Source organism: Taudactylus pleione, unplaced genomic scaffold, assembly GCF_031769625.1.
Source record: "Taudactylus pleione unplaced genomic scaffold, aTauple2 ptg000434l, whole genome shotgun sequence".
Taxonomy (NCBI): Eukaryota; Metazoa; Chordata; class Amphibia; order Anura; family Myobatrachidae; genus Taudactylus; species Taudactylus pleione.
Window position 1 is genome coordinate 7,668,593 of NW_028284836.1, and position 17,999 is coordinate 7,686,591.

At 45.6% G+C, this 17,999-nt stretch overlaps 1 protein-coding gene across 2 annotated transcripts in view; it reads right to left on the reverse strand.

Moving 5' to 3' along the window:
- CHRNA2 (cholinergic receptor nicotinic alpha 2 subunit) overlaps nucleotides 1–17,999 on the reverse strand; it is a 124,762-nt gene that overhangs the window by 6,815 nt on the left and 99,948 nt on the right. For both annotated transcript variants that reach the window (XM_088447537.1, XM_088447538.1), the window contains one exon: nucleotides 7,710–8,748. In XM_088447537.1, coding sequence (XP_088303663.1) covers nucleotides 7,710–8,748 — 1,039 coding nt within the window. The remainder of the gene's footprint in view (nucleotides 1–7,709; nucleotides 8,749–17,999) is intronic.

Consider the following 17,999-nt stretch of genomic DNA (forward strand, 5'->3'; position numbering starts at 1 on the left):
CTTACGCCACTGGCTCCCTCCCCAATCAGCCACGCCCCCTTTCCGTGAGCGAGTGTGCCCTCGGCGCACACAGGCTGCCCTTGCCGCGGGTCTGGACCCTGCCATCCCCACTTACTAGCGAGAACACTACTGTCCGTTCTTTGTTGTCTGCTATCAAACTAAATATAATTAATTAATACTCAGAAAATTGCAGGAATTTTTATTGGATGATGTCAAAATAAATTTGACCTAAATGATTTCCAACTCTGGTTGTCGGGTGTCTTTACTTTTAGATAAGGGTTAATATACTGTACCTGAAAGTCATATGGGTTAACTGCGGATATCAACCACTAAGGAGTTTAAAGATTCGTGTTTTATCTGTCTTTAAAATAATGTGAAAGGGAGAATTCACTTCCCGTCCAGCGAGTCCTGTACTATCATCTGATGGCCGTTATTACAGATTGTCTTCAGTGCACTTAGCTGATGGCGAAATGAGGTTTCAGATATGTTTTGAAAATTCATTATTTTTACATTTAAATGTGCTATTTATCCAGGGACGCCGAGAGGTTCCGTGCACAGGACCTCATTCAGAGCTGCTCGCAAAATGCGAGCGCTCGCTCTGAATGAGGGCGGCCACATCTGAAAAGAGATCCGGCCTCCTGGCCGCTCGCTAGGCTGTGGGTTACTACCCACAGCCTTAACGAGCGACCAGGATGATGGTCGCGATGGTCAAAACCATCGAGACCATCGGGGCTTGCGACGAGACCCTTGTGGTAGGGTCTCATCTGTCGCAAGCCCCAGAGAGCTTTCGGCTCTAATAGAGACGGAAGCTCTCCCACTGACATCACTGGTGATGCCGTTTGTGGGCGGCCCCATTGACAAGTGTTCGCTTGGGAACGCCTCCGTTTGCAAAACAACACCACGCCTACAAAATGGGGCGAGCCGCCCCTTTTGTAGTGGGCCCTGGAGCAAGAGAATTTCTCTCTCGCTCAGGGGCTTGCGCACGCGCTGTGCGGCCGCTGCGCGTGTGCACAGCCAAACATCGACCCACTTGCGAGCGGGTCTGGATGAGACCCACAGTGTTTTAATGAGGGGGGGGCGTGGTTACGTCTACAGCATTTAGCCACACCCCCTTCTCTACCCAGGCCCTGCGACTATCTCATCGGCGCTGTATTTATCCATAGATCAGTTAATGTAGAAATATGTGTTATCCGATTATAAAATTCAATCATTTTAGGAATCTTACAATGTACCTCATTTCCCAGGATGGGACACGTTTGATTTATTAGCGATGCACCATCACCCTTAGGGCCTGATTCTGAGCGCCACTTTATGGCGATATTCACACAAACGGCCAATGTTTCTTCTGCGCAAGCGTCTGAGACGCACCGCGCATGCGTCACGATGGGGCTGGAGCAAGTTTTGATGGTGCATCTATAACGCACTGGGCGGTAATTCTGCGTCCATTGACACTGGCATTGCACATTCGGACGCACGGGTGTACACAAGGGCAGGGCTTTGGCATAAAGACGCAGCCCCCCTGAATTAGGTACTTAGCGTGCTGCAATGGTGATAAAAATGATTCAGGATTATGGGAACAGAAGATAAGGAACACTATACTGTTATACACAGAGGGTGCGATGCTAGTAGCATTCGTTTGGGTTGATAAGAATTAATAATGTTATTTGTTGGTGCAGAATGCGTTAATATACTACTGCAGGATAATTGCCACTGAACAATAGAATATTATAACAATTATACATTACTGAGTATTAAAAGTACAGTGAATCAATGAGAAAGGTTTCTGCAGGCACTAATCTATATATTCTATTCTTATTACTACATGAGTAACCTGCGCCCAATGCCTGCAGTATGTGATGACTGTGCGCAGTCATTTTATAGCACAAGCCATTAACCAGGCTAAATAGCTCAGTATGAACATATGTGACTGTAAATGTGGAGAAAGCTTCTTTAACAAGATTAGTCTGGATTCTGTCCTAGCAAGACGGGGCGCAGTGTGTGCTCTCATTCAATTAAATTGAACAGGAGCGTTGTTTCATTATCATGATAAATCAATGGCAGATTTACTAAGGAAGAGAAGTAGGAAAGAGCTGGGAGATGTGAATATGTCTGTACACAGGGGGTGATTCAGCATCAGACTGCACGCAATCAGCTTTGCAATTCTGTCCTTGCTAATATGCAAATGCGGCAGAAGGTGTACGACAACCCCCGTATGACACCCCCCTTTATGACACGCCCTTGTATGACACCCCCCTGTATGACACCCCCCTGTATGACACCCCCCTGTATGACACACACCCCTGTATGACACCCCCCCCTGTATGACACACCCCCTGTATGACACTCCCCTGTATGACACCCCCCTGTATGACACCCCCCTGTATGACACACCCCTGTATGACACACACCCCTGTATGACACACACCCCTGTATGACACACCCCCTGTATGACACTCCCCTGTATGACACTCCCCTGTATGACACTCCCCCTGTATGACATTCCCCTGTATGACACCCCCTTGTATGACACCCCCCCTGTATGACACTCCCCTGTATGACACTCCCCCTGTATGACACCCCCCTGTATGACACCCCCCTGTATGACACCCCCCCTGTATGACACTCCCCTGTATGACACTCCCCTGTATGACACTCCCCCTGTATGACACTCCCCTGTATGACACCCCCTTGTATGACACCCCCCCTGTATGACACTCCCCTGTATGACACTCCCCCTGTATGACACTCCCCCTGTATGACACTCCCCTGTATGACACTCCCCTGTATGACATCCCCCTGTATGATACCCTCTGTATGACACCCCCTTGTATGACACCCCCCTGTATGACACCCCCCCTGTATGACACCCCCCCTGTATGACATCCCCCTGTATGACACCTGCCTGTACGACACCCCCCTGTATGACACACCCCCTGTATGACACACACCCCTGTATGACACACACCCCTGTATGACACACACCCCTGTATGACACACTCCGCTGTATGACACCTGCCTGTACGACACCCCCTGTATGACACCCCCTGCCTGTATGACACCCCCCTGCCTGTACGACACCCCCCTGCCTGTACGACACCCCCCTGCTGCAGTTGCGATCCCAGCACTGGTCGCGATGGTTGCCGTAGCCAGGTAGCTGAGTAAGCCTCACCTTAGGCAGGCTGGCAGACCTGCGAGCAATGGTGTCACAAGGGGGGGGTGCAGGCCGCACCCGGATGTCACCCGCCGAGGGGTGACACCAAAGTGCCGACTCCTCAGTGACAGGAGCCGAGTGCTGCACTGTAGCATTATGTACAAGACTCAGCTCCTGACACATTGGGGAGCCGGCACTGCACACAGACTGGTCCCCGGGGGTAGTACACATCTTTGGGCCCCCCGGAGTGACTAAAACGGCCCGCGATACCATGCCTCCTACCCACGAGACCACACCCCTTTTTTGCCGTACTACAATCTTGTCTGCACTGGGTGTCACCACGGGGAGGAACGCCACTGCTAGCAAGGTCAGGAAACTGCATACATGGCCCCTGGCCTTACCACTGCCGGAAAACAGAGCCGACACGCCCCCGATAGTCGGGAAATCTGCGTCCAGGGTACGTGCCATGCTGAATCAGCCCCTTTGTTGGTGTGTCCGATTGTGGTGTATATGGATGCACCATATTTATTACAGCGTGCACAGGCGGTAAAAGTGGGCGCCTCAGTCCTTGCACATCCGGCCGCACAGACGTACACAGGGGAAGGAGTATGTAGGACAGTGGCATTCATTCGCAGGCGGGCGCCCGCTCATAGACGCTGATGCGGGCACTTTTGCACATGACTCAATCAGACACTGAATGGGGAGATGATAGATAATTATGAACCATTTTCTTTTTTTTTTACTAATCCTTTTCTAATTTATATGAGAGTATAGATTAATACAATATAAGTAGCTAGGTAGCCATAACGTGTACAGGTACCTGCTTACAGTAGGCATAACACACTATAGACACAGCCAGTCATACCTTGCCATGTTACTTCACTTAGTGCCAGGGCCAGACTAAGAATGGCGCGGATAGAGCTACTGCTCCAGGCAGCCACATAAAGATAGGCCCATCGTCATGACAGCATGATGGTGACCAGTCGTCCAGCTGGTCACACACTCGACCATAAATCATAAGTATTAAAATTGTATTTCTGTTTTTGTCATACACATTTATTTTTTTAATTTTACATATTTAGGGGGAGATGTACTATGGCCCGTATTCAGTTTGGAGCGAAAAGCCGTTTTCGTGTGTTTTTGGCGAAAACTTTTCGCTGATGACGTCATTTTCGCCTGTTTTGATTTTACTCCGTATTCAATTTGGAAGACTTTCCGCCTAGGCGGAAAGTCAATGCAATGTCATAGGCGGAAAAGTTTCTCCTATGAACAGCAGGCGGAAGAAAGTGCAGGATTAGGGTTATGGGGTGCAACGTTGCGGGAACCCCCGTGCAGCCTTCAGACAGTCCCCCAAAGGTAATCTGTGTCAAAATAAAAAAAAAACACTTAAGGACACCCCAAAAAATCACTAATTTTGGAGGTGAAAAAAAAAAAAGTTGGGGGACAAAGATAAAAACTAGCGAACTTGCCTCTGGGGGGGTCCCCAAGTATGCCCCAAGTGTTTTTATCATTGCAGGGGCTTGCAGCAGGTGGATTTTTCATGTTTTTTTTAAACTTCACTTTAGCAATTTTTAAATATGCTGACCCCCATTTTCAAGTACCCCAAATTTGCTGGGATAAGTTATTTTCTGCAAAACAAAATCCTGAATACTATTCTGCATCACTTATACAAAAACGCTATTTAGCAGCTATTGAGCCCGTTTAAAAACACAAAATACCTTCAGCAAGCCAAATCTGGGGGTACCATAGGGAACCCCCATTCCAGAGCATCTTATAGGGGGTGTCAGACTGATTTCCCCAAAACGGACAGGGCTTTCCGCTTGTTTAAGTTTCGCTGGGTCCCGCTTTTGCGTACTATCAAATTGAATACGGGGATTAGCGGGCACGCGCGCGATACTTTTCCGTCTGCAAAACACGCGATGTAGGCAAAAAGTCCAAGAGGCAAAAAAGTATTGTGGCTCAGCTCAAATTGAATACGGGCCTAAAACTTGGAGAGTGATAAAGTGGAAAGTGATAAAGCACTAACTAATCAGCTCCTAACTGTCATATTTCAAACTGTAATGTGACAGTTAGGAGCTGATTGGTTGGTACTTTATCTCTGTCCACTTTATCACACTCCAAGGGGCCTATTTACTAAGCAGTGTTATGAGACAGAGTAAAAAGTGATAAGGTGCCAGCCAATCAGCTCTTAACTGTCATTTTTCAAACACAGCCTGTGAGATGACAGTTAGGAGCTGATTGGCTGGTACCGTATCACTTTTCACTCTGTCTCCTAACACTGCTTAGTAAATAGACCCCTATGTCTTAGTGTAGGGAATGTACACGCCCATAGGGCAATGGCCACACCTGCACAGTACTGGTCACACCAACATGGCACTGGCCACGCCCCCACACAGCACTGGCCACACCCACATGACAATGGCCACACCCACACAGCACTGGCCACACCCACACAGCACTGGCAACACCCACACAGCACTGGCAACACCCAGTCCTCACCCCCCTTGGCTTGGCAACCTGCTTTTCATGGAACAGCCTCTGGCTCATCTACTATTATTTAACTCTGAACCCTGAGCCCGCGGAATCGTATGTAATACTGCCGGCTGCATGGCCGGCAGTTCGAATCTCGGCAGTGTCAGGCTGACAAAGGAAGAGATCCCGGCAGCAGCAGCCCGACAGCGCTGGAAATCCCGATCGTCCCCAGGTAAGTACTAACTAACCTAACCTACCCCCTAACCCTAACCCTCCTTTAGGGGTGCCTAACCTCCCCCCCAAGTGCCTAAACCTAACCCCCCCCTTCCCCGCTGCCTAAACCTAAGTACCCCGGGTGGGTGCCTAACCGTAACCTCCCCCCGGGGGTGCCTAACCCTCCCTCCCCCTAGCCTAACCCTCCCGGGGGGGTGCCTAACCCTAAGTCCCCCCTGGGAGCCCTAAACCTAACCCTTCCCCCCCCCCCGTGGCTGTCCGCTCGCGGCGCCCGGCATCCCTTCGATCGGGATGCCGGGCGCCAGTCTCCCAACAGCGCCAAAATGAGTGGAGTCTACATCTAGACGCCGGTCATGTCACCCTCGCCGGGATATGATTGCATCCCGAGCCCACTCTGTGACCCCTCCCCTTTCACCATATTCTCCCCTCCAACCCCCTCTTCCCTCCTCAGAACCTTGTTTATATACTGTAATTGTTTGACCTGAACTACAGGCATATAAAATGTTCTTCTCTCTTTACTACTGAAATTCATATGATGTATAAGCCGTGTATTTATTACTTGTGTCCATCCAAAATAACAAGTAAAAAAAAAAAACTGCATTCCAAGAATAACACATTTATAACAAAAAAAACAAACATTTTTGTTCTGATAACACCATCAGGAAATTATGTTATCAAAACAGGTGTAAGTGTTGCTACGATACTTGATAAACACTTGTTAGCCTCACCAGTACATGATCCTATAGGAAATGGTAATGAGCCCCATCACTGTCAGAAACAGAAGCTTTTGTTGTCCGTTTGGCACCTCTACAATTCCTGAATAGCCGGTATGCATACTGCACGTGTTTTGCTAGTACATAACCCTGTGTGTTTGATGGGGAAAAGCTGTATCTTGTGCTACAATTAAAGTTCCCACTGACTTACTTACATTTTGGTGAATAGCTGGATTGCCAACTGATTACTCACACTCCCGCCTCCAAGATTCTGCCAGCACTGCTCCCTACCTCTGGAACTCCCTCCCTCTCCCTATCAGACTCTCTACCTCTCTACAAATCTTCAAACTGACTCTTAAGACCCTCTACTTCATCAATGCCTTCCAGCTTTTATCCTAATCCACTGTTACATGCTCCTTCCTCCCTGTCTACCCCATCTGTGCCACCCCTGTCTGACTGCCCCTCCCCTTTAGAATGTAAGCTCTCATGAGCAGGGCCCTCTTCCCTCTTGTGCTTCTCCTTACTTGTACTTTAACCTACTCCTCACCTCCCACAAGGTCACATAACACTTGGTTGTTGACTCTGCTGCTTATTTTGAATGTTATAAATCGCTAATGCAGCAATGTATTGTATATAAACCATGTTCTTGCACTGTAAGTCGCTGTTGTCTTGTTCACTTATTTATGTACTTTGCTGTGGTGCTGCGGAACCCTGGTGGTGCCATATAAATAAAGGATAATAATAATAAGAAATATTGGTTAAGTCCACAAAATGGCTGCCTCTACCAGTCGTTATCATGGCTACAAAAAGCAAACTCAGTAAAGGAGACTTACTGGAATTGCATGTAAGTGCAAATCTAAACTAAAACCATAGCAACCAAACAGACATTTTGCTTTCATTATCCAAACTGCTCTAGACAGATTAAAGGTAATTGCTGATTAGTTGGCATGGTTGTAGTTTAGGTACCCACCTTAGAGCTATGGGTGATTGCTGTGATGAGGTAAGCCAAGCAGCGAAGAGCACCATCCAACATGTCTTCAGAATCTGCTTCAAATACACCTAATGGTGCTATCAGTTTCTGAGGCGTTTACATTTAAGTTCCGCCAAGTTTACATGCTGAGAATAAGTGTTATACTTACAGAAAAGTCAGCGTCCTCAGCCCGCAGGTGGTCCGCTATGTAGTGAACTCCTTCTAAAGCTTTTAAAATGCTTGGGGAGAGCAAGAAATTAGGTTCAACGTTCTCCACCTTGTTCTGTCGAGGGGTCTGGCATTGCCCCCCAGGCACCGGATGGTTATAGTCATAACGGTACTGAACATTATGGTTGTGGGTGGAGATGTGATGTACGTGGCAAGGCTGCATCTCAACCTCCTGGTCCCCCCATTTCTCATCCACATCCGTCTCCATCCAATATTTGGAAGTACTGAGTTTAAGCTCTGGTGTGTCATACTGACCAATGATATCCTCCACCGGAGCCGGTGGCCGCTTCATAAAGAGCCACCTGGGTATGTGGTCCAGAAAGACAGAGCGCACCCAAAGAGGCATCTTGTGAGTACTAGGTGAGCGATGGTGGACGTTCAGCACGAAAACGGTGATGACGATGGAGAGCGTGACGAAAATCATGGTGAAGAGGAGGTACTCCCCAATCAGTGGGATCACCAGTGACGTGGAGGGGATGATCTCTGTAATCAGCAGAAGAAACACGGTGAGGGACAAAAGTACAGAGATGCAGAGAGTGATCTTCTCCCCGCAGTCCGATGGAAGGTAGAACACGAGGACGGTGAGGCAGGAGATCAACAGACATGGGATAATCAAATTGATGGTGTAGAACAGGGGCAAACGCCGAATAATAAAGAAATACGTGATGTCAGGGTATATTTCCGTGCAGCAGTCATACTTTTTGGAGTTGTACGTCCCAACAGCGTTCACTATGGCCCACTCCCCGCTCTCCCAGTAGTCCTTCAGGTCCACGTTGCGCTCCATGCTCTCCAAGTCAATGTTGGCCTTGTCGTACGTCCAAGAACCAAATTTCATCTTGCAGTTCTGCTGGTCAAAAGGGAAGAAGGTGACGTCGATGCTGCAGGAGCTCTTGTAGATCGCCGGCGGGGTCCACTTTACCTTCCCATTGTGAAACAGGTGAGCCTTCGTCATGTGCGTGATCGCGAACTCCCCGTCCGCACTGCAGGAGAATAAAGAGAAACTTGTTTCATTATTCAAGTAATGGCGACTAACGCTACACAGAGACATGTAACAAGAGGGGTGAGAAAATGTATGGAAGGTCCATATTCTGGAATGTGCGCTACAGTATTGGGCTACAATCTAACAAGTAAAATAATTATTTGACCTTGAAGAGAATATAATCTACACCCTAATCTCAGTTTCAGTGTTTTAGTACGTTATCTCTGGGACATGCAAGGCTTTATTATGGAATATATTTTAGCAGTGGCAGTAATGCCTCTTATAGGCATACATCAACTACAGCCCAGAAATGGTTTAGATGAACTGCCACTACCATCTACCCCTATGCAGGGGGCGTAACTACACCCAGATGGCGCAATGGTGGTGATTCCAATAGTGGCCGCGCCCACCAGAATATCTTGGCAAAACCAGGGCTTGCGTGCATGCTCAGCAGAGACGGAGCCGTGGGAGGATGGGTTGTATGACAGGACCCCCACCAGATTTTGTGATGGAAACTGGCAATGTGGTGTTCTGCCCCAGGCCCTTGGAGTTTTTTTTTATATATTTCAGGGCAGAAGTTTACAATGGACTCAGAGGACATTAAAGGTCATTTACCAAACACAGAGCCTGCATGGCTCTCTTTATTCTGGGGAATGGTGCAAACTTGCCCACTGCGTGCATAACGGCACACCCACAATCAGATTTGTACAATTGCCCCCATAAAATTATAGGTACACTTTCTCTCAATGATGACAAAGTTTTGGTCACATTACACAAAGATTATACCAAAAACATCTTGTGCTCCCAATTTTTTTTATTATTGTTTATTTTTCCATTTTTTTCACGTAGATCATTGGTTCCCAAACTCAGTCCACAGGGCCCCCTTAACAGTCCAGGTGTTAAGGATAGCCATGCTTGAGCACAGGTGACAGCTAATTAGTACAGTGCCGCATTCATTTTGATTAAAAATCTGTACTGAGCCATGGATATGCTTAAAACCTGGACTATTCTGGTGTCTTGAGGACCAAGTTTGGGAACCAGTGTCTGAGATGTAATGACGGGATGCCACTTGTGCTGGAATCTTTAAACTGATCACGTCAGTACATTTAATTGGAAGCTAGGGGGCGCTCATTCTTACGCTATAGCAGTGACAAAATATTGGCTGCACTGTACATAGCTCAACTCACACCTGGATGATGGGAGTTATGATTCATCTAAAAGCAACGTGCAACTTTATCCTTGATAGATATTAGGAGTGTTTATCCTTTGCCTGCGATGATACTATAGCGATAAAATTTAATTAAAAGTAGAACTATGTTCATAGGGTTTATAAATTCTGATATACAGTAAATGGTCTAAAGACCAATTTCCTGACGTATAATAATTATGAGACCTGCGGATTATCACAATGCGTCTAGTACAGGACATGATTCCTTCTCGGCAGAGGCCTATTCTTGCGGCCCTCCCTAGGCTGCTTATTGCATTCACCATGTGATCCGCTGACGTATAAATCACAGAGGACTCGGAGGGAATGGAACTGAGGTTTTCCGAGAATAACTAATTTGCTGTGAGAGACAAAGATGGAGCATTGTTTCCTAGGCCGAAATAACATGAAAAATCAATTTGAAAATAGTTTCTCACAGGCGGAATGGCTGAGCTTTGCAGCTCGTGCTGTTTCCGACTCCCCGGGGCGAGGATATTACAATGCCGATTGTTAGTACCTACGGAGGGGAACACACAAAGGCTCGGGCTGGCGTTGTTCTGCTACTTGTGTATACTTGTACTCGGAGCCTTGTTGTGGGAAGCGAAAACTAAAGCATAATACAGAAAAATTCAAATGTATTTTAAAATTCCATAATTATTATTATGAGGCTGATTTTCTATATTCTGCATTGTGTTCTGTCTCATAGGAAGCAATACACGCTGTAAAGGAATTCCATATAACAGGCAACAAATATTTAGGAGATGAGAACAGATAACAGAGTTGCAGTAAGATGGGGACAACTATTCTGGTAACTAGACAGTGCATGTACTGATTAAAGTCATCTACTGTAGTTGATATTTGAGACAGTCTATCACAGAAATGTGGCAATGTACAGTGCGCAACCATTTGCTGCGTAAGAAAAACTTTTTATTTATTGCCAAATACAGTAATTTGTATGTTCCCTGTTTTATTCCATTACTAGCGATCCGCCCCGGCTTCGCATGGGAACAATGTAGAATTTATGGCGATAGTCTTGTTTAACCGAGGTCTTATTAGATTGCCTTGTAGGCATTAGTCATTTTTCCTCCTGACGTCAGCAGGAAAAGATTTAGTTTGGACGTAACGTGCAGAGGGGCCACGTAATGTTGTCCATGAGCAAAACAGTCTCCTATTAGGTCAACTTTTGCCATGTTAACTGTCTGTCCCTGGGCTGTATTTATTGTCATTGCCAAAGCCGACTCTTACCGGGAATTGGACTTGTTTAACACTAAAGTATCGTTCATCACATAAATTAAATAGGAACGGTAAAAAAAAGAGAAATACAGTAATGTTGTACCTGTACACAGGGCTTACATCAGTTTTTTTTTGAGAAACCAGATAATACGTATCAATCTCTACATGGTATACAATAAAGTCCATCACTGTGATATATCTATAATAGTTTAGGCAGCGTAAGCCAAGGAAGTGCTCAGACGTCCGGTTTTTCATAGACTTGTTTCACCAAAATCGTCACTGCTCTGCTCCCTTCTGTCATACATTACTGCGTCACACACCTGTCATACATTACTGTGTCATACACCTATCATACAGTAATGTGTCACACACCTGTCATACATTACTGTGTCACACATCTGTCATACAGTAATGTGTCACACACCTGTCATACATTACTGTGTCACACACCTGTCATACATTAATGTGTCACACACCTGTCATACAGTAATGTGTCACACATCTGTCATACATTACTGCGTCACACACCTGTCATACATTACTGCGTCACACACCTGTCATAAATTACTGCGTCACACACCTGTCATAAATTACTGCGTCACACACCTGTCATACATTACTGCGTCACACACCTGTCATACATTACTGTGTCACACACCTGTCATACAGTAATGTGTCACACACCTGTCATACAGTAATGTGTCACACACCTGTCATACAGTAATGTGTCACACACCTGTCATACAGTAATGTGTCACACACCTGTCATACAGTAATGTGTCACACACCTGTCATACAGTAATGTGTCATACACCTGTCATACAGTAATGTGTCATACACCTGTCATACATTACTGTGTCATACACCTGTTATACAGTAATGTGTTATGCACCTGTCATACATTACTGTGTCACACACCTGTTATACAGTAATGTGTTATACACCTGTCATACATTACTGTGTCACACACCTGTCATACATTACTGTGTCATACACCTGTCATACAGTAATGTGTCACACACCTGTCATACAGTAATGTGTCACACACCTGTCATACAGTAATGTGTCACACACCTGTCATACAGTAATGTGTCACACACCTGTCATACAGTAATGTGTCATACACCTGTCATACATTAATGTGTTATACACCTGTCATACAGTAATGTGTCACACACCTGTCATACAGTAATGTGTCACACACCTGTCATACATTAATGTGTTATACACCTGTCATACAGTAATGTGTCACACACCTGTCATACATTAATGTGTTATACACCTGTCATACAGTAATGTGTCATACACCTGTCATACAGTAATGTGTCATACACCTGTCATACAGTAATGTGTCACACACCTGTCATACATTAATGTGTTATACACCTGTCATACAGTAATGTGTCACACACCTGTCATACATTAATGTGTTATACACCTGTCATACAGTAATGTGTCACACACCTGTCATACAGTAATGTGTCACACACCTGTCATACAGTAATGTGTCACACACCTGTCATACAGTAATGTGTCACACACCTGTCATACAGTAATGTGTCACACACCTGTCATACAGTAATGTGTCATACACCTGTCATACAGTAATGTGTTATACACCTGTCATACAGTAATGTGTCATACCCCTGTCATACATTAATGTGTTATACACCTGTCATACAGTAATGTGTCACACACCTGTCATACAGTAATGTGTCACACACCTGTCATACAGTAATGTGTCACACACCTGTCATACAGTAATGTGTCACACACCTGTCATACAGTAATGTGTCACACACCTGTCATACAGTAATGTGTCACACACCTGTCATACAGTAATGTGTCATACACCTGTCATACAGTAATGTGTCACACACCTGTCATACAGTAATGTGTCACACACCTGTCATACATTAATGTGTTATACACCTGTCATACAGTAATGTGTCACACACCTGTCATACAGTAATGTGTCACACACCTGTCATACATTAATGTGTTATACACCTGTCATACAGTAATGTGTCATACACCTGTCATACAGTAATGTGTCACACACCTGTCATACAGTAATGTGTCACACACCTGTCATACAGTAATGTGTCACACACCTGTCATACAGTAATGTGTCACACACCTGTCATACATTAATGTGTTATACACCTGTCATACAGTAATGTGTCACACACCTGTCATACAGTAATGTGTCACACACCTGTCATACATTAATGTGTTATACACCTGTCATACAGTAATGTGTCATACACCTGTCATACAGTAATGTGTCACACACCTGTCATACAGTAATGTGTCACACACCTGTCATACAGTAATGTGTCACACACCTGTCATACAGTAATGTGTCATACACCTGTCATACAGTAATGTGTCATACACCTGTCATACAGTAATGTGTCATACACCTGTCATACAGTAATGTGTCATACACCTGTCATACAGTAATGTGTCACACACCTAAACCTTCCTCCACAAATGTTCTATAGAATAGTGACAAGTGCATAAAAATCCGTCCAGTGGTTCTCGAGATTATCCCCAACACACAGACAGACGCCTACCAGGGACTTTATTTCATACTATTAGGGGTATTCAATATGGAGCGAAAACTCAGTTTCTGCTAGGTTTTCGCTCGGATGACGTCATTTTCGCTGGTTTTACTTTTACACCGTATTCAATTTGAAAACTTTTCGCCGGTGCGAAAAGTATGTTGCATTTGACCCTGCGAAAAAGTATCGCCAAGGAATGGGTGGCGAAAAAAAAAGCAGAATTGGGGTTTTGGGGTGCAACATTTCGGAAACCACCCTGCACCCTTCAGACAGTCCCCCAAAGGTAAAAAAAAAATTTCAAAAAAGACCTTAGAACACCCCAAAAATAGCACTTTCATTTTGGGGGCGAAAAAAAAAGAATTGGGGTACAAAGGTAAAAACTAGCGAACTAGAATCTAGGGGGGTCCCCAAGTATGCCCCAAGTGTTTTTTTCATTGCAGGTGCTTCTGGCAGGTGGATTTTTCACGTTTTTTAAAACTTCACTTTAGCAACTTTTAAATATGCTCACCCCCATTTTCAAGTACCCCAAATTTGTGGACTACTTTTTCAGCTAAAAAAAATCTTCTAAATACTATTCTTCACCACGTTCCCAAATCCCCAAAATAGCAGCTATTGAGCCCGTTTAAAGACCCCCAAAAACTTCAGAAGGGCTAATCGGTGGTATCCAGAGTTATCCCCCATGTCAAAACAACTTTTTGGGGGTGTTAGGGTCTTTTTCCCAAAAATCAGCGAAGTTATCGCTGATTTCAGTTTCGCTGCGTGCCGTTTTCGACGATTTCATATTGAATACGGGGATATCGGGAGCGCGTGCGAAACTTTTTCGACGTAAAAAACCTCCGATGTGCGGCGAAAACCTCGCTGGCGAGGTTAACGTTTCATATTGAATACCCCTCTATGTGTAGATGGGTAGGTATTGGGGGCAATTTTGAATATGGAATTTTTTTTCACTATTGAACACAAAACACCACAAGAATAATAAGGCTCCAAACTGGGAAAGCTCAGAGCTGCCACCTAGACACAATATAAATACACTCATACAGGATACAGTGCAATGGCCCAAGTACATGATTCTGAAGTGACAGTCTCATCCCACCTTTACTGCTCACTGCATACTGACCCTGGGGTCCCTGAACAATGGCACACTGACCCTGGAGTACTAGAATGGTGGCACACCGACAAAGGGGTCCCAAAATGATGGCACACTGACCCTGGGGTCCCAGGAGGATGGCACACTGACCCTGGAGTCCCAGAATGATGACATACTGACCCCGGAGTCCCAGAAGGATGGCACACTGACCCTGGAGTCCCAGAATGATGGCACACTGACCCTGGAGTCCCAGAAGGATGGCACACTGACCCTGGGGTCCCAGAAGGATGGCACACTGACCCCGGGGTCCCAGAAGGATGGCACACTGACCCCGGGGTCCCAGAAGGATGACATACTGACCCCGGAGTCCCAGAAGGATGGCACACTGCCCCCGGAGTCCCAGAAGGATGGCACACTGACCCCGGAGTCCCAGAAGGATGGCACACTGACCCGGAGTCCCAGAAGGATGGCACACTGACCCTGGGGTCCCAGAAGGATGACATACTGACCCCGGAGTCCCAGAAGGATGGCACACTGACCCTGGGGTCCCAGAAGCATGGCATACTGACCCCGGAGTCCCAGAAGGATGGCACACTGGCCCTGGCATCTCAGGAGGATGGCACACTGACCCATAATCGTCATAAGGGTGCACTTGCCTCATACTTGGTGCAAATGTTACGCCGGGAAAGAGGTTTATTATAACTTACATATAACTGCGTAGATAGACCCTCGCTGAGCTTTGCCAATGTGAGATCACCCACTGCAGTCATTTGTTAGACATGATGAGATAGAAATGGCTGCTACTCCACATTATCCGCACCCGTATATGGTCAGTTCTCCTGACAAACGGGCGCGCGTACTACATTAGGCCCTGTGGGTTTTTGATTTGGGCTAACAGATATTAGACTCATCTCCTACTACCATAACTATCATATCTGCTTATTCGTAGCTGAACTAACGAGGCCCCCTGCGGCACATTTACCACCGAACAGGGGAATGGGGTAAATCGACCATCAGTGTTCTGACTGATGGGCAACCTGAAAGGGATTCCCTATGGACACAACAGGCGTCATTTCTCGTTACCTCCGGCGAGCGTCCTGCTCATCTTATTTACGGTTATTTGTTTTCTCTGGCGAGTTGCTAATCTGCGAGGAGCTGGCTCTCTATTTGTACAGGGGTTTAACGGCTGGATAACCTGTATATTCTGACACGCACAGCAGGTTTTCCATTATCTTTCCATACAGGGACTTCAGAATAAAATGTTTGTTTTATCCTATGTATGTTTGCTGGCTGATAATACAATTCCTTGTTTGCAACCACTGTGTTACTTTACTGGTTATTCACAAGTACAGGTTGAGTCTCCCATATCCAAAATGCTTGAGACCAGGGGTAGTTTGGATATGGGAATATTCCGTATTTTGGAATATTTGCATAAAATAATTAAATATCTTGGGAATGGGACCCAAATCTAAACACAGAATGCATTTATGTGTTATATACACCTTATACACACAGCCTGCAGCTCATTTTATACAATATTGTAATAATTTTGTGCTTTAAACAAAGTTTGTGTACATTGAACAATCAGAAAGCAAAGGTTTCACTTTCTCAGTCATGCTAAAATATTCTGTATTTCGGAATATTTGGATATGGGAGACTCAACCTGTATAGTGATTAGATAGTTTCTATATTGGTTCTGCCGATACATTGTATAGAGTTGTAACCAGCGAAATGTTTCTGGCTGATCTCAGATCGATAGGTTTGTTTGAATTCTTGGACTGGAGAGATTCCTTCTCTGTACTGTACAGGGTATGACAAATATATGGGCTGGAGAGGTTCCTTCTCTGCGCTGTACAGGGTATGACAAATATATGGGCTGGAGAGGTTCCTTCTCTGTACTGTACAGGGTATGACAAATATATGGGCTGGAGAGGTTCCTTCTCTGTGCTGTACAGGGTATGACAAATATATGGGCTGGAGAGGTTCCTTCTCTGCGCTATACAGGGTATGACAAATATATGGGCTGGAGAGGTTCCTTCTCTGTACTGTACAGGGTATGACAAACATATGGGCTGGAGAGGCTCCTTCTCTGTACTGTACAGGGTGTGACAAATATATGGACTGGTTAGGTTCCTTCTCTGTGCTGTATAGGGTGTGACAAATATATGGACTGGAGAGGTTCCTTCTCTGTACTGTACAGGGTATGACAAATATATGGGCTGGAGAGGTTCCTTCTCTGTACTGTACAGGGTATGACAAATATATGGGCTGGAGAGGTTCCTTCTCTGTGCTGTACAGGGTATGACAAATATATGGGCTGGAGAGGTTCCTTCTCTGTACTGTACAGGGTATGACAAATATATGGGCTGGAGAGGTTCCTTCTCTGCGCTGTACAGGGTATGACAAATATATGGGCTGGAGAGGTTCCTTCTCTGCGCTGTACAGGGTATGACAAATATATGGGCTGGAGAGGTTCCTTCTCTGTACTGTACAGGGTATGACAAATATATGGGCTGTGATTACTTTGATTGATTGATTGATTGATGATTTTTACGGCATCGGTAAGGAGAGTTCTGATAAGTGTAGGGCTAACGTGGTAGAAAACTGAGGCAGCGTTTCTGGGTGGTTCTGACATAAAATGTTTGTCCAGGTCACTACGTTGGGTGCGATACACTAGGGGTCAGGGCACAATCTGATCTCACAGTTCTGCAGTGATTACAAATACAAAGGGGCATATTTAATAAAGTCATTTTACTGGAAATCCCCCCAATAACAGCCATTTTCGGGGGATACCTGCAAAAGTGAAGAATCTCCAGGGTGCATGAAACGCTGCGTTGATCACATGACAGCCCTCAATGGATTCTGCTAAATTGTTACATTTACTAAGCTCCGGGAATACAAAACATAAGATAGCAGTATCCCATAATAGAGAGATTCTCTGGATCCATCCCCGCAGCCCGTACTGACGTATGCACAGCCTAACGGTCGTGCGTGGGTATTAGGCTCACCGGGTCCGAAACCAGAAGCAATTGGCGGCTATCGATGTACTGCCAGCGCGTGGTCGGGATGGGCCTATGTCCCGACAAGAGAAATTTAGTAATTTTGAGCAAAAATGAGTTTGCAAATTTAGGGGTCTATAGTCAGCTGTGATATTTTTACAT